We start from the raw sequence: 23,339 nt of genomic DNA, 5'->3' as shown, positions 1-23,339 counted from the left end.
GGGCACTGAGGGCGAGAAAAGGTTGCTCAAAGTGACAACACCTGCTGCTGCAAACTGAGAAGCGGCGTGCACAAAGCTAGGTGAGAGGAGGGGCTTAGCCCTCTATCGCACAAATGGAGACTCTTCCTAAGTCATGCAACTTGATAGCGCAAAAAATAAAAATACAAGGGAGCAAAACAGCTCTCCGAGACTGAAAGCCCAAACCTCGAGTCTACATCCGGCGTTTTAAAGCCCGCAACAGCGGACCACCGCCTGGGAAAAGTTTACGAGCAGGGTTTGTGGAGACGCGGGCGCCGTGCTCTCTGCAGCGGGTGGAAACGACCCTCACGGGAGGACGCGAGAAGCCTCGCCCCGCCGGGCGAGGACACGCCCCCAAGGCGGGGACCGGAAGCGCTCGGTTCGGCCCGGAAGTAGTGCCGAATTGGTACACGTGAGCGGCAGCATGGCGGCTCATCGCTCTGGCCCGCTTAAGCAGCAGAATAAAGCTCATAAAGGCGGGCGGCATCGGGGTCGGGGATCCGCGCAGCGGGACGGCAAGGGTAAGAAGGTAGGGTTGGAGGAAGAAGGGATGTTTAGTCGATATTAACTGCTTTTCTTCGTGCCCAGAATGAGCTCCTACCTACTCCGGCCTGGACCCCGCGCAAAGGCTCTGAGGAGAGCAGAGAGGGATCTCCTTTCTTGACCTACTAGTGCCCTGCGCAAGAGCCCTTTCTGGTCTCCCTCCAGGCCGTCTAGCACTGAAAACCCTAAGCAAGAAGGTGAGAAAAGATCTCAGCAAAGTGGACCAGAGGCATCGCACCAGTCAGCTCCGAAAGCAGAAGAAGGAGGCGGTGAGAGGACCGGGGATTGGGGAATGGTGTGGCTTCACAACCGTTCTAGGCGGGTAATGCCTCGAACTAGAAAATGTGACCCTGGGAAGGGGCCAGGGATGAAGAGTAACCCTAGAGCACGTGTCAGGCGTGCTGGCTCAGACTCATGCTAGAGCGTTCTTTGCTTTGTTCCTAGCTCCTGCCTGCCTCCTTGGCATACATGACACCTTTTACAAGAGAGATGCTGGTTGGAGGGTGGGGGTGGGCATCTGTACTGGTGGAAATGCAGTACCGAAACAAAGTACTGAAACATTGAGATGTTCTCTGATCCTTTCTTTCCTCAGGTTTTGGCAGAAAAGAGACAGCTCGGCAGCAAGGATGGCCCTCCTCATCAGATACTGGTGGTTCCCCTGCACAACAGGATTTCCCTGCCAGAGGTCTTTCGACTGCTTCAGGATAGGGACACTGGAACAGTACACTTGAATGAATGGGGAAGCACCCATAGCTTTATGCTGTTATGCCCCCGCTTGAAACATCGGTGGTTTTTTACATCTGCAAGGCCAGGTTAGAGCATACAACAATATTTTCTATCACTATGTTTTGCGTATTAGTGGTAATTTTTTTTAGTATAATGTGTTGATGTCAACCACCTCTTCCTACTGACTGTCTTCTATTTCCAGGGGATCTGCACACTGTGTTAGACATGGCTAAAGTGGCTGATACCATCCTGTTCCTCCTTGATCCACTAGAAGGCTGGGATAGCACTGGGGATTACTGCCTTTCCTGCCTCTTTGCTCAGGGCCTTCCCACTTATAGTAAGTGAGTTGGGAGTATTGGAGGCCAAGGAAGGAAGTGAATTAGCATGTATAGTGCACTTACAATTTGCCAGACACTATGTCTGATGCTTGATACTATTGGAGGGTTGTACATGTATGGCCTTAACTTGGTCCATTGTTTACAAGTTCCCTATCAAGATGTCTTTTTATTTCTGGACTGCCCATTGCCCAGAGAAAGAAGAAGAATATGAAGTTTGGTTTTATTGTGAAATTTCTTTAGGGTAGCTGAGTGTTGGGTTTCCCAGTGATCTCTGGGCTCACAACTGAACTGTTAGCTTGTTTGTGAGCCACAGGGGGGATTTTCATATAGTGAAGCAACAAGTCATGATACCCTTTCTCTTTTGTTCACAGCATTAGCTGTCCAGGGGGTTTCGGGCTTCCCACTGAAGAAACAAACAGATGTCAGGAAGAAGCTAAGTAAAGCAGTGGAGAAGCGCTTTCCTGATGACAAACTCCTCCTGTTAGACACTCAACAGGAGGCAGGGATGCTGCTCAGGCAGTTGGCTAACCAAAAGCAACGGCATCTTGCCTTTCGAGATCGGCACGCCTACCTATTTGCTCATGCTGCTGACTTTGTGCCTAGTGAAGAGAATAACTTGGTGGGCACCTTGAAGATCTCAGGCTATGTTCGTGGGCAGGCTCTGAATGTAAATAGCTTGCTGCATATCATTGGACATGGTGATTTCCAGATGAAACAGATAGATGCCCCTATGGACCCTTTCCCTTTAAATCCTAGAGTGATCAAGTCCCCAAAGGACCCAGGCATGGCAATGGAGGTAAGATTGGTCTTCTTAAAAACTATGTATTGTAGATTCATGTGTAAGCTGGCAGAGGATGGGAACTACAGAGAGGGTAGTCTGTCTGCACACTTGGACAACTATCCTAGTCCCTGGAGGTAACGGCTAGTTCGAAATAAGGCAGTAGTCAACTACAAATAAGTTGCTATATCATATACTTATCCAGTACTTTGTAGATGCCTTGCATAGCAATTGGCTCTGAATTTATAGAAGGCACACAGGTTGTAGTCTCTTTCCTTAGACAACTTAATTAGGTAAGAAAAAAATGGCAAAGACCTGTGAAATAAAGATTAAGAAAGCGTGGTTGAGGGCACACCTGCAGTGGAAGTTGAGAAAGAAGACTGGCAAGCTTCACAGAAGAGATGAGACTTGAGCTAGGTGTTGAGAAGGATGAACGTGATTTATGAGTTGAAAACAGATGGAAGAATATCCTAGCAAATAAAGACAACATGAACCTAGGCAAAGTGATGGAGCAAAGGGTTTCTTTGAACTCTGAAGATAACAGCTTGATGGGAGTAAGGTATGTAATAAAAAGGTAGGCATGAGACCAGATTATGAAAGGTCTCAAGAGCCAAGCAGAGGTATAGACCTAGAATGGTAGGAAATAGAACCATTTGAAAACTTCTGACAAGTTTTCACTTTCTATTCTTCTATTTGAGGGCTATGTTATTTCTAGATCTTTCTGGTTATTATGTTAGATTTAGTAGATTTTTGGCTAATATTTAATTGACCATCAACTGTTTGGGTTTTCAGATTTGTGCTACAGATGCTGTAGCTGATATGGAGGAAGACCTGAAGGTCCTAATGAAGGCAGACCCTGACAGACAAGAATCTTTGCAAACAGAGGTTATCCCAGATCCAATGGAGGGGGAACAGACCTGGCCCACGGAGGAGGAGCTGAGTGAAGCAAATGGTTGGTGTTGGCAAACTTGAAATTCTGGCCTAGAATTGTGGGTTTTGTCTAGCTGCTCACAGTGAGGACCTTACAAGGTAGAGTAGGATGAGGAAGTATTTGGAAGTCTTCTCTTACCTCCAAAGGCTATATGTTTTCACTAAGCAAACATTGGACACAGCTTTATTTCGTTTCTCAAAATTACTTACGTTATTGTTTCCTAATGAACAGATAAACAACTTCTGATTTATTATAGGACTTATTTAGCTGTGTAAGTATTGCTAGTTCTGAGGCAGCTGAATTAAATTGGGAAGTCTGTTCTATTTATAGTTCCTGCCAGAGTTCCTGGTATTGGTAGCAATATGTAATATCTTGCCTATGTGAGAATGCCCAAAGTAATAGGGGAGGGAAGGAGGTATATAATTTACTTAACTCATTTGGGCTTTTACAGACTTATTGAAGGAAAGTTCCAAGGTAGTAAAGAAGGTTCCCAAAGGAACATCCAGTTATCAAGCTGAATGGATTTTGGATGAGGATGGCGAAAGTGGTGGGGAAGGAGATGAGTATGATGATATAGAACATGAGGATTTTATGGAAGAGGAATCTCAGGTAAGGAAATGGGCCCTTGGGCAACTTCTATGTACAGCCCCAAATGCAAGGCAAGGTGCATTCCTGACCTTAAGGGGTATGTGTGGTCAGTTTCTTAGGACCGACTTTGTTGCCGGGAATGAGACTGTGTTTTATAACTTAGTCTCTATTAGAATTGATACTGGTTTGGACTAGGTATCTAGTAGAATTATTTTAGCTCGATGGCCTTTAGGGTAGAGATGTGGGTTTCCTCTGAAATTGTAATCCTTCGTTCTACAGGATGAGGGTAGTGAAAAGGAAGAAGAGGAGGAATGTGAAACTGTGACTATAGGAGAGTCTGTGCGTGATGATCTGTATGATGAGAAAGTGGATGAAGAGGCTGAGGGGAAAATGCTGGAGAAATATAAACAAGAAAGACTGGAAGAGATGTTTCCAGATGAAGTAGATACGCCCCGTGACGTGGCTGCTAGAATTCGGTTAGTCAACAAGTCTAAGATCAATCAGTATGTTTTTATTTAAAACTTACGTGGCTCAGAACTATGTCAGTGTGATGTAAAAGAAGAAAAATACATTGTTCTTGCTCCTGAAGGGCTAATACTATATGGGAAGGTAAGACAGACATATGGGAAACAATGTTCATGTTCTAGACTGTGTAGTACAAACTAATAATGTTATAGTACATTACTGAAGGAAATGCTGTGATTAATTAGCAAATGCTTCCTTTGGAGCTAAGACTCAAAGTATATAACATTTGGAGATTTGGGGAAGTTTGGGTAGAACAGTGAGAATAAAAGAATGAAGATGTAGATGATCCTGTTTGCTCTAAAGGTGAGTCCAGAGAGTTTATGCTGGATATTAGAGAGATAAGCCTTTTATCAGGACGTTGCTAGTCAGGTTAAAGAGCCGCTCCCTGATATGCACCAGGGAGCCACTAAATACTTTTAAGAAGCTGGGGTTTGGTGCTGAAATACTTGTTTCAGGCTGTTTTGGAGTGTGGTTCTGATTTAAGCTGTTAGGTTATTTTGAGAGATAGTTCTTTTAAGGTAAAGCCTTAGGCATTTTATTTATTTACTTATTTATTTTTCAAAAACTAAAACAAAAAATTTTGTGTTTTTTTCTTTTTTTTTCTTCTTTTTAAGCCTTAGCCATTTTAGAAGTGAGTTGAGTGAAACGGTTAAGTAGCACCATATAAATTTCACTATTAATTTCTTTAAAATATCCTCTGTATTCTAGATTTCAGAAATACAGAGGCCTCAAGAGCTTCCGGACATCTCCATGGGATCCTAAGGAAAACCTCCCTCAAGATTATGCTCGGATCTTTCAGTTTCAGAACTTTATTAATACTAGGAGACGCATCTTTAAAGAGATTGAAGAAAAAGAGGTTGAAGGAGCTGAGGTATCTGCCTTCCTTTGTGCATCCCTATAATTTGTTTTTGTTTGCCAAGGTGCCCCCTCTACTCCTTCTATTGGCATGACTACCTTAGTTTTGTGCTGCCTACAGCTGAATTAGAGGAGCTACTGAGTCACCGATAAGAGTGATATTGGGAACAAAGAGGTATCAGAGATGTTAACTGAAAAAGCTTAATCTAGGTAGTTGAGGCATCTGTGAAAGGCAGTCTTGAAGGGTGAGGATTGGCTTTATGGTAGTCTGAGAGACTTTTTAACATATTTGGAGAAATGCTTCATCATTATTGAGACCTTAAGGGTAATTGCATGATTGTTTTCTGCTTTCTTCTGGCAGGTTGGCTGGTATGTCACACTTCATGTCTCTGAAGTCCCTGTCTCAGTGGTTGAGCACTTCAAGCGAGGTGCACCCTTGATTGCATTTTCTTTACTGCCTCATGAACAGAAGGTGAGTTAGCGTCTTGTGGGAAATGGGAGTTATGACACTTTCCAACCAGTTTTGTCTGGCAGTCTAAAGTTTTATGTGACACATTTTGCTCATTGGGATGCAAAAGTCTGCCTTTATGATTAGAAGTCAGAGAGGATGACAGAGAAGTCGTTGATGGTTTTACCCAACATGTCTGAACCTGTCTGATGCATCTCAGTGACGTGATCTCTGTGTGGTTCTGAGACTTCTCTGAGATACGTACGTTTGTCAGGTCACACTTTAACAAAGGGTTGGCATCCATAAAAATAAACAAGGTTAGTGCCAAGGTATAAATCTTTTTTCTCTTGGTGGCCAGCAGTCATGTAGGTTGGGGTGTATGTGAGAGCTCTGGCCTTTTGGTCACTGTGAGTAAGGGTTGAGGCAAGAAGGGTCTTGAATGAGTGTGGTTTAGAGGTGTGTGATGAGTGAGTGACTTGTAGGCACTGATTTTGTGGCAGATGTTGAGCTCTTGCATGTTAGACATGGGAAGGTCACCAAGTGTAGCAGGGACATGAAAGCTCTGAAAACCAGCATATTTTCTATTTGAATGCCAGTTGTTGGTGAAGGTAAAAGGTGAATTTGTGTCTCTTCACCTACACTCCACCATAAATTAGTATTGTCAGTTCTTAGAGTGAATCTAATCTGCTGGTTTGGTTTGCCTTCTTGCAGGTTAGGCTATTCTATTCCTGACGTGAAGTTCTGTTTTTCTATTTGGTCCCCAGATGTCAGTACTTAATATGGTGGTGAGCCGGCACCCTGGCAACACTGAACCTGTGAAAGCTAAAGAGCAGCTGATCTTCCACTGTGGATTCAGGCGCTTCCGAGCCTCACCTTTATTCTCTCAGCACACTGCAGGTAAGCAGTAGGGAAGCTTCTGGGTTCTTGTCCATCTTACTGTCTTTTAGGGGACTGAGATTTGGGGAGAGGTGCAGAATACACCATTTCAAACTCTCAGTCTCTGAGTTAGAGGTATTTTCAGTACTCTGGTTTAGGAGCCAATGATGTTTCCATTCAAAGTGTCTGAACCTGTCTGAAGCATCCCAGTGATGCAATCTCTGTGTGGTGCTGAGGCTTCTTTGCCATGAGTATTTGCTGCAGAGGAGGTTTTGGATAGGAATTGGCTGCTTTCTAGAGATGATGTGTCATGGAACCCTTGGCATCCGTTGTGCCAGTGGCCGTGTGGGTGAAGGCTAGGGGTGGCCCTCAGTTGGATAAAGCAGAGTGCGTGGCTTCTGAGATGTTGAGACTGCATGAGAATTTAGAGAGTGGTGACCAGGAATACTTTTAATGACAAAAAACGATTGTGCTCTTATGTATTAGGAGTGAGAAGATGTTTGCATTAACTTGGGGGCTTCTGAACATTACCTACACTCTCAACTCTCAGCAATGGCTGGAGGAAGGTGATAAAGGCAGCATTAATGGATGCTCTGGATAATTTCTTTTCTCACCAGCCATGCTGTCTAAATGAAGGATTAATTTCTCGTTCCCTTAAAATATTGTGTTTCCCTATAACATTCAGTATTAAAAAGGAGGGAGGGTTTCGTTGAAGGTAAAGACAAGATCTAGATAGTCCTCAAGAAGAGATTAGTAAAGTTTGGCCCTTGGGCCAAATCTGTCCCACTGCTTGTTTTGTTAAGTTTTGTTGGAACACAGTTGTGCTTTTTTGTTTAATTTTTTAAAAATGTCTGTGGCTGTTTTTGTGCTACAGTGAGAGTTGAGTAGTTGGAACAGAGTCTATATGGCCACAAAGCCTAAAATATTTACTATCTGACCATTTACAGAAAATGTTTGCCAATCCTTGCTCAAGACTAAGAGCTGTTGAATTAGTGGAGTGTTTTTTTGTAAAGCACTAATTCTCAAATGAGGTAGGGGGTGATGTGTATCAGAATCACCTGGAGAACTTTTTCCAACCCCAAAATATAGTTTAAGCTCCAAGATTCTACCTCCAGTTGAAAAATCACTGATAGGATTGGGTTGTATCTTTCAGTTGTATTGAGGCCAGAAAATGTTTGGAGGACTAGTGGGATAAAGAAACACTAGTTGCCTTAGGTTTAAGAGTTGCAGTGATACCGCTTTTCACAGACCTCTGGATTACCTATTGTTTCTCAAAATATTTTTTGGTTTTTATTTTTTTAACCTTTATGGCAGCGGATAAACATAAATTTCAGAGATTCCTGACTGCTGACTTGGCCCTGGTGGTGACAGTATATGCCCCTATCACTTTTCCTCCTGCATCTGTGATGCTTTTCAAACAGAACAGCAATGGTAAGTTGAGTTCACAGAGGTGAATAGGCCAATAGGCCTGTGGGTCCTTAATAAGATTAACTGCTTTCTGTATTTAAATTTGGGGGCCAAATGGCACAAAAAAGGTAATGATGGTTTTCAAAATATCCCAATCTCAGCCTCATATTGGGTCTGAGGCAAGGATGACAAATGGGGTTTTATCTTGCTTGCAAACCGTAGCTAATTGGTAGAGGCTGCTCAGAGTGCTATATTTAGGGTAGGTTCTGAGGATAGGCTCAGCAGGAATATCACTTAGTGATCTTTGCCATGAACCCAGGAGGGGCAGCATAGTACATCCCTATTTTGTTTCCCTAAGATCTCGCGTAGGTCTTTAAATGGACTGGACAATAAATGAAGGCTTTGACCTATGGACTCCTGCTGCTCTGCTTTTGCCCCTTAGGAATGCACAGCCTCATTGCCACAGGCCATCTGTTGTCAGTGGATCCAGACAGAATGGTCATCAAGAGAGTTGTTCTGAGTGGTCATCCTTTCAAAATTTTTACTAAGATGGCAGTGGTGCGTTACATGTTCTTCAACAGAGGTAGGTGTGACGGATGGGATCCAATTGCCTTTGTGGGATGAAGGTTGGATTTATATATTATGGATAAATGTTTCCTCTTGGTATTCTGTGTGTTTGATTCTAAGAGGATGTGCTGTGGTTTAAACCAGTGGAACTGAGAACAAAGTGGGGCCGTAGGGGACACATCAAGGAGCCTTTAGGTAAGAGAATGTGGGATTTGGGATCTTGTCTAGATTTCCCCAGGGCTACTAAATGACTATTGGGTTAGACCACTGCTTTAAAATTTCCTATTAAATTTGACCAACTCATGCTGTTTTCTTTGTAGGTACTCATGGCCACATGAAGTGCAGTTTTGATGGGAAGCTAAAATCTCAGGACACAGTACTGATGAACCTCTATAAAAGAGTTTTCCCCAAATGGACTTATGATCCATATGTACCAGAACCAGTACCTTGGGTGAAAAGTGAGATTTCTTCAACAGTGCCTGAAATGGACATGGAATAATGGATTCAGTGGGATTCTGTCTCATTGCTACTAGTTAGCACTCTAGGGTTGGGAGCCTGTAGGTTGTGATTGGGCAGTTTATGTTTTCTACTTAAGCCTACTTAAGGTCTCCTGCTCCTTTTAGCAGAAGACTTTTCTTGGCCTTGACAAGGTATCTCAGTTAAGTATGGATGTTTTTCTATTGCAACTTAGTCCAAAAAACTATTAAAACTTACTGAAATATACATTCTCTATTAGGATTTTGAAAGCTCTTTAAGAGGGGAAGATAGGAAGTTGACAATGACCAGGAGACAAAATTTCCAAGTGTCTAGACACTGAATCCCTTTTCTTCCTTTTGCACATATTAAACAGAAACAGATTGCTAAAGAGCTGGCTTTTCAGCCTGCTTCACCCAAGTTAGGGAAGTTAAGTCTACATTTCCACCACTGAGCACAATACAAATGTTCTTTACTTCTGCGGAAACTGTTTGAAAATGCTGAGACAGCACAGCGGCCACTCCAACACCAGCTGTAGGTTCAATAAGCAATTTCATCCTCTCCCACACCAGCTGGGTTGCATACTGTTGGTATAGAAGGGAGTAAGAATTAGTGAAATGGGAAAAGGGGAAAGAGCCTAGTTGGTTGGCCTTTATAATTAAAGGCCAGATGGGGATATAATATGCCCCGTCTGAATTTTCCTATTGCTATATGTATGTGCTTGCCAATGAAGGGCAGGGCTTTTTTCATTCTGACTCTGCTTCTACGGTCTTAATACATCTAGGGCACCCTCCTACATGTCATGAAATCACCTAGTTGAGTCCCTAGTGTGTGAGTTGCTACTTACAACAGGAGGGTGTTTTGCCTAAGAAGTTGCTCCATTCTTTTGTTATTTCCTTTCCTCTTGGGGCCTCACCTTAATTTCATCCTCTGTGACAGTGAAGACGTCATCCACGAGGTCCCTTATAATAGGCCAGGTGTTTAAGCCAATGCTGGATCTGACACCATCTGCTATGGTTTCTGGAGGATAGGGATTGGGGGTCAGTTCCCCTTTCAGTTTGGACTGGTAGCAGTCATTTGCATTCAAGGGTTCAGCAGCATATACCTTGACACTAGGTCTCAGAGCCTAGGAAGAGGAATATTAGATAGCTTACAACTAGCCACAGCATTTTGCCTGCATGCTTGCAGTAAAATGATTAGTACAGTTAACATATTTCTGCCCAAGAGGCTTTCTTTTAATCAATGTAATGGAAATAAGGCCTTTAAGCACTTGAAATTGTTTTCCACTCTGGCCTCGGTTGCCTAGATCACAGCTGGTTCTGCTGGTAACTTGGGAAAAGAGTAGCCACTGACTTGGATAGTAGGTTGGTGAGATGGAATTCAGAGGACTGTGAGGGTGCCACTCATTGTAATGGCTTTTGTGCTGAAAGTTTTCATTAAGAAAAGGGTAGTGAGGGACTTCCCTGGCGGTCCAGTGGTTAAGACTCCACGTTTCCACGGCAGGGGGCACAGGTTCAGTCACTGGGAACTAGGATTCCACATGCCGCGCGGCCAAAAAAAAGAAAAAAGGGTAGTGATGAAGAGAAGGGCCTTCTATCTCAAGTGCCAAGGGATGATTAGAAGGAATGGCAATTTGGGGGAATGTTGAGCAAGTATTCACAATGTACTATGATGTAAAATAAACTCTTCTATGCCTGAAGTGGGGAGTCCTCCAGAAGCTGTTTTCTTACCTTAACTGTAATTGCTATTCCAGCAACCATTCCTCCTCCTCCTACAGGTACCACCAGTGCATCTACCAAGGGAACCTGTAGTGAAAAGAATATAAAGTATAAATAGGTCTATTAATAATCAGTTTTATATGTACATATAAAATAATTGGTTCTACGGCCAAACAGCGTTACCAGTAAGTAGCTAAACAAGAACTAACTAAGCTTTTACCTGGTTTAGGACTTCCATGGCAATTGTCCCTTGCCCAGCTATCACTGCAGGCTCCTGGTTGGGATGTACCATGATGCCTTTTGTTTCTTCCACAATTCTTTTTGTAACATTTTCTCTGGACTGAAAGAGTACATTAATTTAGCTTACTTTATTTGTATTTAATAGAGTTCCCAACAAGTTAGAGTCAGTCATTTAACACTTTATTTGCCATCTACTTTTTTCAGAATTTGTTTTGGCACTGGGGATATAACTGAACAAAACAGTCCCTGCACTCAGTGGAGTTATGTTCTAATGTGAGGAGGGGTGGGATATAAGGAAATATATGGTATGTCTAAATGCTTTGGAGAAAAATGAATTTATTTTATATAGGGTGCTCAGGAAGGGCCACTGGTAAAGTGACATTTTAATAGATTTGAACAAGTCCTGTGTATCTCCAGAATATTCCAGGGAAAGAGTAACAGCAAGTACAAAGACTACAGAGAGGAGTGCTTGGCTTTCTGAGAAACTAAGTGTGGTTGGTGTGGAGTGTTTGGAGGAGAGTAATAGTGGGAGATGAAGTCAGAAAAATAGTAATGGGCCAGTTCATCTGGGCCATAGATGATTGCAAGAACTTTGGTTTCCACTGTGTACGAGATGGGAAACCACTGGAGGATTTTGGGCTGACAGACAAATTCTGACTTACTAAATGGATAGCTCTCGTTGCTCTTTTGGAAACAAGACTCGTGGGGCAAGGGTGGAAGCAGAGACCAATTAGGAGGCTACTGAATCTAGGTGAGGACTAACTGGTTTGAATCAGGGTGGTGATGGTAGAGGCTGTTAGACGTAGTTGGATTGAGCTTCTCTGGTGGCGCAGTGGTTAAGAATCCACCTGCCAATGCAGGGGACACGGGTTCGAGCCCTGGTCTGGGAAGATCCCACATGCCACAGAGCAACTAAGCCAGTGCACCACAACTACTAAGACTGCTCTCTGAAAAAAAAAAAAAAAAAGACTGCTCTCTGGAGCCTGCGAGCCACAACTACTGAAGCCCGCGCGCCTAGAGCCCGTGCTCCGCAACAAGAGAAGCCACCACAATGAGAAGCCTGCGCACCGCAACGAAGAGTAGCCCCCGCTCGCCGCAACTAGAGAAAGCCCGCGTGCAGCAACAAAGACCCAACGCAGCCAAAAATTAATTAATTAAAAAAAAAAGAAGTAGTTGGATTACGGAAATGTTTTGAAAGTAGGACTAAGATTTGGATGTGGGGTATCAGAGTTATCAAAGATGACTCCACGTTTTGAGGATAATGAAGGATAAAAATTGCCATTTACTGAGATGGGGAAGACTGGAGGTGGAACAGTATTAAGATGAGGAGTTTGGTTTTAGACAGTAAGGTTGAGATGCCTATTAAGGCACCCAAGTGGGAATGTACAAGTCCTGGTTAAGAGCAAAGTTCAGGGCTGCAGTTAGAGTGTAGGTGATATTTTAAACTATGAGACTAATGAGATCATCTGAGTGAGTGTAGGTAGAGAAAAGGTCGTGCGTGCCAACACTTAGAGAAACAACAAAGGAGACAGAAGCTGCAGCCAGTAAGGTAGGAAGAGAAGTTTCATTTTACTATGAAAGCTGTTAAGGTGGTACTGAACATTGCTCTCTTCCTTACCTCGTCGCTCTGTTCACTGTATACTATAGAGGCTCCATAGCCTTGTATCGCCAATTTTTTACAGTTGGGAGCTGTTTCGGGCACTACAATATAAGCAGGAATCCCTGGGAGGGAGAAGCATGTTTAGTTAGTACAAATCAGAATTTAGGATAGAAATTTATGTTCAGTTTGCTTGTAATCAGGGACTTGGAAATTTATTCCCACAGCTATCACCAACCTCACTGAAAGTTAAGGCTACTTTTCCAGTCCTCTGTGATGAGCCTACCCAGTACCCTGCGAAATTAATCAAGTACCTTGCAACCTGGCAGCATAGGAGAGAGCCTGGCCATGGTTTCCACTGCTGTGAGTAACAACAGCTTTGGGCTTCTCTTCTGAAGTGGCAGAAATCAAGCCTCTGATTGCATTAAGGGCACCACGAATCTGGAAAAGAGGGATGGTGAATTAATATATTTGATTAAAAATTCTTTTCAAAAAACCAAGGAGCTTTTTTACATTTTTCTTTTCTAATACTGCACATCCACTCCATGACTAAATCTTACTGAGTCTATCTCCTAAATATCTCATGTTCATCTTGGCCACTACCTTGGTGAGGCCTCATTTCTCAATTTGGTATCACCAAATCTCAGCTGATCCTGCCTCAAGGATTATTCTCATCTAATAGTTCCACTAGATTAGGAAAGTGAGCTTTTAAAAAACAAACGTTACCTTTTTCATTGATTGCCTATTTTTGTAAGAAAAGTACAAATCCCTTACAAGCTGCAGCCTTTCTAAACATATCTACCTCTACCGTTGTAGCCATCCTAAATTGCCTCTAGTTTCCATCCTACCAGGTTAGCTCACAACTCTGTACCTCTTGGCATGCTGATGCCTCTACCTGTAGTTCTTTTCCCCCACTCCCTGGTCTGGCTAAAAGTACTCATCCTATAAAACTTGGATCAAACAACACCTGGTTCAACCTCCTTGTTCTCCCAGGCAAAATTAGGTACTTCATTCGTTTCCATGGCCCTTGTTTGTATCTCTTTTAAGACACTTGTCATCAACCTGTTTTGTCTTCCCCTGCAAGTATGGATACGGGGCAAGGCCTAGTGTACATACACCTAGTATAGTTAGTGAAAATAAGTGCTTGATGTGTGATGAATGAAAAATAAACCATGGCAGAAGCAAAGGGCAAAAGAGAATGGAGAAGTTTTTGTTTGTTTAAAATAAAAGTTCTCAGTTAATGGGTATGGAAAAAGGTAAATTCCTGAAATCCTAAAGCTACCACTTAATGGGTACTAACAATACGTTAGGCACAGTGCAAAATGCAGCTTTTCAGATTTTTACCTGAATGGATCTTAAAGTTCAACTAACGGTCAGAAAATTCTGGTAACAAATCAGCATAGAAATCTATCTGTATGCATAGGAGAGGCACTGATGTATTTTGTAGAAAAATGTCCTGTTATATGAGCGTTGAGCTAGGGTTAGATCGTTTATATTCATAATAAGGTATAAACAAATAGTAAGTTGACAAAGTGAATGCTTAAACTTGGCTATATACAGGGTGATCACACGTGTCCAGGTTGATGACTGTGGTCTCGGTTTAATCGTTACAAGTTCCCCCTTTTCATTCTCAAACATGTCCTAGTTTGGATAGTAAATTATATGTGATCACCTTAATTATACGGAATTTTGAGATTGTGTAAAAGTGGCTCTTGTCAATGCCATGCTGCTAAGTAACCAGGACTTGAGCAAAGGAAAATTTCTACAACCCTTTCTTTAGCTGTAAAAAGATATTAATTGTACCTACCTCACTGGGTGGTCAAGAGAATCAAAGTGGCTTGAAAAAAAACATGATACACTATCAAAAGGGATTGTTACCTTAAAAGATCCAGTTTTCTGGAAGAGTTCACATTTGAAGAAAAGATTACGCCCTGTTACTTGATTCAAAATGGAGCTTGTTAGTACTGGTGTGAGGTGGATAAAATTTCGAATGTTGATATGTGCTTTTTCAACGTCAGCAAAGGAGATGCAGTACTGATCACACATGGTTCTGAAACCCAGGAATAAGAGAGGGGTTAAAGCAAGCCTAGACAATGTGTTTAATGAAGATTTTGAAAATGCATAACACAGACCCATGGAATGTACACCACCAAGAGTGAACCATAATGTAAACTATGGACTTTGGTGCTAATGGCATGTCAATGTAGGTTCAGCTGTAACAAATATACCACTCTGGTGGGGGATGCTGATAATGGGGGAGGCTATACACGTGTGGGGGCCGGGAGTATATGGCAAATTTCAGTTCCCATCAATTTTGCTGTGAACCTTAAACTAAAACAAACAAAAAACCCAAAAAACAACCAAACAAAAATCTTAAGGAAAAAAAAAAGAAAATGCATAACATAGGAAAATAGACTCAGGGCCTGTGGTGTTAATGTGGGGACTGTCTCCATTACTGGGGTCCAGAATCTCTGCATAAGGGAACTTCTCTTGAAGCTGAGTTTCTTGGTGTATAAGTTTGCTCTGTTGAAACCTCATAGGAGATAACTGGTGATGATTATGGAAGGCTTAAAGCTCAGCCCTCGCCCCTACCATCCATCTCTTGGCACTGCCGCTGGTCTCTACATTTTCATGATTGTGAAGCTTGAGTAAACTGGGTTCAAAATCTGCTACAAATTTTTATTTAAAAAAAATATTTCACAATTTACCAAGGAGAAAAATTGCCTACAATCCTACCATCTTAATAAATTATGTTCACTATGTTTCCTTCTGTTTTTTCAATATACATATATGACAGTTAAAATCAAACCATAAATAACATTTTTACTCCTTTTCCATTTGGTTCATTCTTCAAAGTTTTCATAATTATAATTTTCAGTAACTGTATTATGCTTCCACTTTTTACTATATTTACTGTAGTGTTTAAGCATGAAGTTTCTCTTTATTTTTCCTTATTAACAAAGGTAATGTATGTTCAATAGCAAAACAAGTTAATCTGCTTTCCTCTCCAAAGACAATTGCTATCGAAGCTCTGTTGTCTCTCTTTCCAGGCCCACATACATATGCAGACAAAACTTTTTTGACAGGTTTGTTAACTTGCTTTTTTCAGACAATATATCTATGAATCTTTGCTTATCAATAGATATATTTATGTGACTTTTTATTTTTATTTGATGTGGAACATTTTTTAAAGTCTTTATTGAATTCGTTATAATATTGCTTCTGTTTTTTATGTTTTGTTTTTTTTGGCCGCGAGGCACGTGGTATCTTAGCTCCCTGACCAGGGATTGAACCCGCATCCCCTGCATTGGAAGGCGAAGTCTTAACCATTGGACTGCCAGGGAAATCACTATGTGATTTCTAGTGAAATGACTTACTAGTACTTCTTTTTACAAAAATACCATAGTTTTAGATAACTCTGTTGTTGAACATTTAGATTTCCTTTTTTTTTTGGCTATGATAAATAATGATGTAATGAACAGCCTTGTTGCAAGATCTCTGTTTATCTCTATACATGCTTTGAGTAGATTCCACCAGTGGTATTTTACATTAAAAGGCATACACACTTCTAAGGCTTTTGATACCACTGCCAAACTGGTCTCCAGAAGAGTTATAGATTATATCAATTTATACTCCAACAGCACTTTCTAAGGAATGACTATTTTCCTTCACCCTTACTGTATCATTTTTATCTTTCAATTTAATGAAGTATGTCTAGTAGTTTACATTTCTTTAATAGTAACTGAACTTTTTTTTATTTTATTGAAGTTAGGTTGATTCACAATGTTGTGTTAATTTCTGCTGTACAGCAAAGCGATTCAGTTACATATATGCATACCTTCTTTTTCATATTCTTTTCCACTATGGTTTATCACAGGATATTTAGCATAGTTCTCTGTGCTGTAGGACCTTGTTGTCTATCCATTCTTTTTTTTTAATATATAAATTTATTTATTTATTTATTTATGGCTGCGTTGGATCTTCATTGCTGCACTCGGGCTTTCTCTAGTTGGCGGCGAGCAGGGGCTACCCTTCGTTGCGGTGCCCGAGCTTCTCATTGCAGTGGCTTCTCTTGTTGTGGAGCACGGGCTCTATGCATGTGGGCTTCAGTAGTTGTGGCTCACGGGCTTTAGAGCACAGTCTCAGTAGTTGCAACACACGGGCTTAGTTGCTCCGCGGCATGTGGGATCTTCCCGGACCAGGGATCAAACCTGTGTCCCCTGCATTGGCAGGCGGATTCTTAACCACTGCGCCACCAGGGAAGTCCCTGAACATTTTTTCTATATACTTACTGGCCACTAATTCTTTTGTGAATCTTTAACATACCATTTACTGACTGAATCATCCTTTCCTTTGAAATACATTGATAAAAAATTAAATATTAATGCTTGGGGCTTTCCTGGATTTAGTATTTTGTTCTATTGATCAGACTGCCAATTCCTTTCCCAGTTGTTCATTGTATTAATACGTTCTTCCCTGATTTCTCTTTCTAAAATTTATTGGCGGGCTTCCCTGGTGGCGCAGTGGTTGAGAATCTGCCTGCTAATGCAGGGGACACGGGTTCGAGCCCTGGTCTGGGAAGATCCCACATGCCACGGAGCAGCTGGGCCCGTGAGCCACAACTACTGAGCATGCGCATCTGGAGCCTGTGCCCCGCAACGGGAGGGGCCGCGATAGTGAAAGGCCCGCGCACCGCGATGAAGAGCGGTCCCCGCACCGCGATGAACAGTGGTCCCCACTTGCCGCAACTAGAGAAAGCCCTCGCACGAACCGAAGACCCAGCACAGCCAAAAATAAATAAATAAATAAATAAAGTAGCTATAAAATTTATTGGCTTTTCTCACACACCAATTCTTCCAAATGAATTTCAGAAATCCTTTACCAAGGTTGCCAGAAATTCCACTGTACAATCTACAAATGAATTGGGGGCATGATTGACATTTAAAAATACTGAGTCTCCCCATCCATTAACATGAGTGTCTTTTAATTTAGTAAAGTCTTTTTGTTTTAGGTTTCTTAGTAAAGTTATCATAATTTATTTATGCCCTGTATAGATCTGATTAAATTTATGCCTAAGTATATTTTTGTTGCTTTTGAGATAAGGCATTTTTAAAATTAGATTTTTAAACTGCTTACTGATGATGTATATGAAAGCTAATAATTTTTGTATATTTATCATGTAATAGGATACTTTACCAGATTATCCTGTTAGATCTAATAGTTTTACAGTTTATTCTCTAAACAATCATGCTATCTGCAAATAAAGCTAATTTGTCTTTACCTTAAAAATGTACCTCTTGTAACTTATTCAATGACTTCATAGTTACCGGTTTATATGGATTTGCCATCTCCTCCTGAATTAATTTAAGTAATTTTTTTTTGTAAAATCACTTAATTTAAAATTTATTAGTATAAAGCTGTACATATTAATATTTCTAAGTATTTTTCATATCTGTGGTATTCATTCATTCAACAAATTTGAGCACCTTCTGTGTCAGATACTGTTTGATCTGGGGATATAGTATTAGAAAAGTAGACTTGTTCCTCCTCTCATAAAGATTACAATGTATTGGAGAGGTGTCTAACAAACAATCCAATTAAATATGTATTTACAAACATTGATGTGTTAACTTAGGGAAGTGTATTATGATAGGATACTATAGTGGGAGGCCTTATTTAGATCAGTGAAGGAGGTCAATGAAGACTCTCTATGTAGAAGTGAATTTTTATTATTTTGTGAATAATTAGTTTTTTTTTTCTTGAGAAGTAAAATTAAATTATGACCTAAAAGATGAATGGGCAGAGTAGTGGGGAAAGTGTTTCAGATAGAGGGAATAATAATATTATGTGAAGGCTTTAAGGAGGGAAAGAGATTGGCATTTTCCAGGAATTAAAAGGTCAATGTATCTGAAAATGTGATCAATGGGAAATGTGATAAGAGATAAGGAGAGTGAAGTTGGCAGAGTCTAGATCATAAGGGACCATGACTCATGGAAGTTTTTTTTGGCCGCACCTCACTGCATGCAGAACTTCCCAGACCAGGGATTGAACCCACGCCCCCAGTAGTGGAAGCGTGGAATCTTAACCAATGGACCACCAGGGAAGTCCATGGATTTTTTTTTAAGAGCAATAAAATGCCATTGGACTTGTGGTTACCAGGGGAGGGGGCGGGGAGGGATAAATTGGGAGATCAGGACTGACATATACACACCACTATATATAAGATAGATAACTAATAAGGACCTACTGTATAGCAGAGAACGCTACTCAATACTCTGTAATGACCTATATGGGAAAGAATCTAAAAAAGAGTTCACTTTGCTGTACAGTGGAAACTGACACAACATTGTAAATCAACTATACTCCAATAAAAATTTTTTTAAAAATGCCATTGGAGAATTCTGAGCAGGTAAGTGACATGTTAGAATCCATATTTACAGAAAATCACTTGCTACATTGCAATGAATGAAAAGGAAAGAGATAAGAGTGGAATCAAGGTATCCAGTTATGAAGTATTAGAGTTGTAATACACACGAAAAACAACAGGGGGGCTTGGATGGTGAAAGTGGAGGTAGAAAAAAATAATCATTCAAGATACATTTTGGAAAAACAAACCCATGGAAAAATGGGCGAAGGACTTGAATAGACATTTCTCCAAAAAAGATATACAAAGGGCCAACAAACACATGAAAAGATGCTCAACATCACTAATCATTAGAGAAATGCAAATCAAAACCACAATGAGATACCACCTTATGCCTATTAGGATGGCTACTATTTAAAAAACCCCCAAACTGGGAAAATAACAGGTGTTGGCAGGATGTAGAAAAACCGGAGTCCTTGTGCACTGTTGGTAGAAATGTAAAATGGTGCAGTTGCTGTGGAAAACAGTATGGTAGTTCCTCAAAAAATTAAACAGTATTACCATATGGTCCAGCAATTCCACTTCTGGTTATATACCCAAAAGAATTCAATGAGGGTCTCAAAGACATATTTGTACAACTATGTTCATAGCAGCATTATTCTTAATAGCCAAAAGGTGGAAGCAACCCATGTATCCAGCGACAGACAAATGGATAAACAAAATGTGATATATACATACAACAAAATATTATTTAGCCTTAAAAAAGGAAATTCTGACATGTGCTATAACATGGATGAATCCTGGGAATATTATGTCAGTTGAAATAAGCCAGTCACAAAAAGACGAATACCATATGGTTACACTTATGTGAGGTACCTAGAGTAGTCAAATCCATAGAAAGTAGAATGGTGATTGTAAGAGGCTGTGGGGAGGACGGGGCAATGGGAAGTTGTTGTTCAATGGGTATAGTTTCAGTTTTGCAAGATGAAAAGAGTTCTGGAGATTGGTTGTACAACAATGTGAATGTACTTAACACTACTGAACTGTACACTTAAAAATGGTCATGATGGTATATTTCATGTTACGTGTATTTTACCACAGTTAAAAAACACACACGCACATACATTTTGGAGATTATAATTAGTTAGACCTCTTGGTTACGAGTGATAGAACCCCAATTTGAACTGGCTTAGGCACAAGAGGGAGGTGATGAGAATTTACTGGCTCATGGAATCCACGGAAGAGTTGAACCATGGGAAGGGCAGGAACATGGCACATCAGGAACAACTGGAACTAGGGACTTTGAGATTTTCCAGGACTTTCTCATTGTTTCTCACCTCTGCTGCTTTCTGCATGTCGGCTTCATTCTTTTCACTGCAGACCAGCTGGTTCGGTATGGCAGGACACATGGCTGCTGACAGCTCCTGTGTTTTACATTTTACGGCTTCCAAACTGGAGAGGGATTTTCTTTTTTTTCTTAGTTTCAGTTAAAAAAATTCTGGGTAGGGACGCTGATTGGCCCATCTAGGCCCAGGACCAGTGGCCAAGGGTGTGAGGTCATTTAAGACAATACTATGCAATAGAAGTATTTACAGAAACATGAAATAGAAACAATGATTTCTATAACATAATATCAAATATGTACATTTAAAACACATACATATACAAAACAATACTATATATTATTCAAAGATACATGTATATCCAAGGACATGTATCAAACACATTAGAGTGGCTACTGAAGGAAGAGGGAAGGAACATGACTGGGAATTGGAATGAAGGAAAAAAAGATAAAATGAGAAAGGCCTTGTTGATGATAATGTGAACTGAACAGCAGGACTGCCTCAAATCTCTGCACCTGAGGGAAAAATAGAAGCAAATGAAGGGAGTAAAAGAGGAAAGAAAGGAAAATAGGAAATAGAAAAAGGAAAAGAGAAAGTACTTCTGAGTGAGAGTAAGGGACAGTTTTCAAGAGAAAAGGAAGGGGAAAATGTTGAGGTGATGAACTCCATACGTCACCACTACAGATATAGAAGAGACATATCCTGATATTGGATTGAATGTGGGGACTGAGGGAGAGGGAGGTGTCAAGGATAACTCTTGGGTTTTGACTTAGATGGTGGTATAATTTACTGAGATATAAGGCTGGCAAAGAAACAAATATTTTAGGGGAAAATCAGAGATTTGATGAGCTAAGTTTGCATTACCTATGAAGCATTTGGTAGGATGTCTTTTGAATTTTTAAAACTTTTTGCCAGAAATGTGTCTATTTTAATGTCTATTTCTGAAGAATGAGTGCTTCAATTTATCAAGTGCTGTTCTTTTTCCTTTATTATTTCTGATTTTATCTTTATTTCTTCCTCTATTTTTATTTTCTTTTTCTATCCTTGTTGAATACGTAGCTTATTAATTTTCATTCTTTTTACTTATTTATTTATTTATTTATTTGGGCGTGCTGTGCAGCTTGTGGGATCTTAGTTCCCCAACCAGGGATCGAACCCGGGCCCTCAGCAGTGAGAGCTTGGAGTCCTAACCACTGGACTGTCAGGGAATTCCCAAGATAACCATTTAAAAAAGTTTGGTATGTAATCGTCCACATCTTTTTTGATGTATTTATATAGAAATTTACATATGCAACAAATGGTTTTGCTGCACTCAGACAGAACCATACTCTATATCTTGTTCTGCAATTGGCTTAAAAAATTAAATTAAATTAAATGTATCTTGAATATATCAGCATGTATTTTTATTCTTTAAACTCAGCTTTCATTGTGATACAGGTCTAAATATGGTTGTCTTTTCACTTATTTCTACCTGGTATTTCATGAACCCTTTAAATCTGAGGGTTGAATTTAAGTCTTAAATCCAAATTTTCCATCAACTTAGTAAATTTTCTTCTATTATATATTTGATTATTGCTCCTCCTCAGTCAGTTCTGTTATCACCTTCTGGACTCATATTTGATTATTAGTTTTCTGGATCCATTCTCCATATCTCATACCTTTACCTCTCAATAGTTTCTATCTATTATATTTTCCCTCTGAGTTCTCATAAAATTTTTTGAGCTGGTTTAACTTTTGGCATATCTCATCTGCAGCTCACTTATACTGCTGTATTAATTTGTCAATGGTGTTTTCCTAAGAAAGTTTTCTTCAGATTATTTTTCCATTAAAGAAAAAACTGTTGCAATGTCCTCGTCAATTTCACTATGAAAACAAATTAGTTTTAAACATTTTTTTCCTATTTCTTTCATATCTGTTTTAAAGATTGCCATTTGCTCTGACCACTCCAATCACTCCTCTTCTTTTGTTATCTATTGACTTTCTCCATCTGTTGAGAACTTCGTGGAGGCGAAGCGTCTGCCACCTAATAGGAATTGAATGAGTTGTCAAAGACTGTTTAAATCTTTTAGGCCCAGTCTAAGGAATAATCGGTAACTATTCTTTGATGGTGCAGAGGTCCAATAGGTTGTGCGGGACTGGGAAGGAGCAAGAGGTGGAGGGAAGCGGCCTTGCAAGAGGAGGGAGTTCCACCACAGTTCTGAACACGGGGCTCATGAACAAACAGGTAAAGTACCAGTATTCAGATCCAGTAACATTTTAAAGATGAAAAAAAAAAAAAAAATCAACCTGAGATCCAGGAAAGTCAAGTAATTTTTCCCAGAATCCACAGTGATACAGAAATTCCCAAATCGACTCATAACACCTCCTGACTTATTTCCACACAACCCTTTCCCTCAGCAAGAGCCATCTATACTGTATTAAAAAAAAAAAAAAAGTCACGAAGTTTGGGACGTAGATTGCCATAAAGGAAAAGACTTTTGAGTCTCTGGTAATTATCGATTGTGTCACCCTGGGCAATTTGCTACGGTTCTCTGGGATTCAGTTTCCTCATCTTAAAAAAAGAAAAAAAAAAGAAAAAAAGGGGGCATAATACTAACTACCCTACAAGATCTTGAAGGTCGCAGAGTAAAAGCCTGGGGCACTAGTCCGGGCCTGTGGCGAGAGACCCCGGCCTAAGATGACTGGAAAGGGCCGGACGGTGAAGGCCCCCGTCAACCCGAGCCCCAGGCTGGTACCGGTGTCCTCGAAGGCCACCACGGCAGCAAGAGCAGCCACCGCAGCGAACGCCCGCCTTGCCTGGCCTGGCTCGGCCGGGTCAGACCTCACCTCACCTCCCAGGCGCCGCGCCTCCAACTCCCGCCTCAGCGCACCTTCCCGGCCACACCTCTGCGCACGCGCGGCGCCCGGCTGCCCCCGCCCAGGCTCGCGGCCCGCCTCTTCCCGACCGAACGTGCTTTCGGCGCTTTTCTTCCCAGTGCGGCCACCGTCGTTTGGGGAGGGGAG

The 23,339-nt window shown here is 41.0% G+C and overlaps 2 protein-coding genes and 2 non-coding genes across 15 annotated transcripts; 3 read left to right on the top strand and 1 right to left on the bottom strand.

Moving 5' to 3' along the window:
- On the top strand, positions 1-10,773 carry TSR1 (TSR1 ribosome maturation factor). Of its 3 annotated transcripts, none has more exons than XM_036835539.1 (15): positions 1-80; positions 607-830; positions 1,154-1,373; positions 1,490-1,624; positions 1,997-2,421; positions 3,196-3,355; positions 3,786-3,943; positions 4,202-4,398; positions 5,156-5,318; positions 5,664-5,774; positions 6,515-6,647; positions 7,941-8,057; positions 8,476-8,616; positions 8,721-8,795; positions 8,921-10,773. In XM_036835539.1, the coding sequence occupies exons 3-15, from the start codon at positions 1,319-1,321 to the stop codon at positions 9,097-9,099; spliced, it is 2,049 nt and encodes a 682-aa protein (XP_036691434.1). In that variant the 5' UTR covers positions 1-80; positions 607-830; positions 1,154-1,318; the 3' UTR covers positions 9,100-10,773. The 3 variants fall into 3 exon arrangements, with proteins under 3 accessions (XP_036691434.1, XP_036691432.1, XP_036691433.1); XM_036835537.1 differs by lacking the exon at positions 1-80 and adding an exon at positions 398-539 and having other exon boundaries at positions 727-830; XM_036835538.1 differs by lacking the exon at positions 1-80 and adding an exon at positions 413-539.
- LOC118887588 lies at positions 5,914-6,008 on the top strand. Its single transcript, XR_005018067.1, has one exon. It is a non-coding gene; the product is annotated as a small nucleolar RNA SNORD91 family (small nucleolar RNA).
- LOC118887585 lies at positions 6,780-6,874 on the top strand. The gene has a single exon (XR_005018065.1). It is a non-coding gene; the product is annotated as a small nucleolar RNA SNORD91 family (small nucleolar RNA).
- SRR (serine racemase) lies at positions 8,568-23,235 on the bottom strand. 10 transcript variants are annotated; one of them, XM_036835542.1, is made up of 10 exons: positions 23,163-23,213; positions 22,278-22,359; positions 20,331-20,851; positions 14,508-14,679; positions 12,944-13,070; positions 12,651-12,754; positions 11,013-11,132; positions 10,805-10,879; positions 9,991-10,200; positions 8,568-9,658 (listed from the first exon to the last, which is right to left on the bottom strand). In XM_036835542.1, the coding sequence occupies exons 3-10, from the start codon at positions 20,357-20,359 to the stop codon at positions 9,461-9,463; spliced, it is 1,035 nt and encodes a 344-aa protein (XP_036691437.1). In that variant the 5' UTR covers positions 20,360-20,851; positions 22,278-22,359; positions 23,163-23,213; the 3' UTR covers positions 8,568-9,460. The 10 variants fall into 10 exon arrangements, with proteins under 10 accessions (XP_036691437.1, XP_036691440.1, XP_036691438.1 ...); XM_036835545.1 differs by lacking the exon at positions 22,278-22,359 and having other exon boundaries at positions 20,331-20,565; positions 23,163-23,225; XM_036835543.1 differs by lacking the exon at positions 22,278-22,359 and having other exon boundaries at positions 23,163-23,215.
- Between the last annotated feature and the right edge of the window lie 104 nt (positions 23,236-23,339).

Source organism: Balaenoptera musculus, chromosome 20 (genome assembly GCF_009873245.2).
Source record: "Balaenoptera musculus isolate JJ_BM4_2016_0621 chromosome 20, mBalMus1.pri.v3, whole genome shotgun sequence".
Lineage (NCBI taxonomy): Eukaryota > Metazoa > Chordata > Mammalia > Artiodactyla > Balaenopteridae > Balaenoptera > Balaenoptera musculus.
Note: the sequence above shows the minus strand (reverse complement) of the source record. Positions and strands in the feature narration are given on the sequence as shown.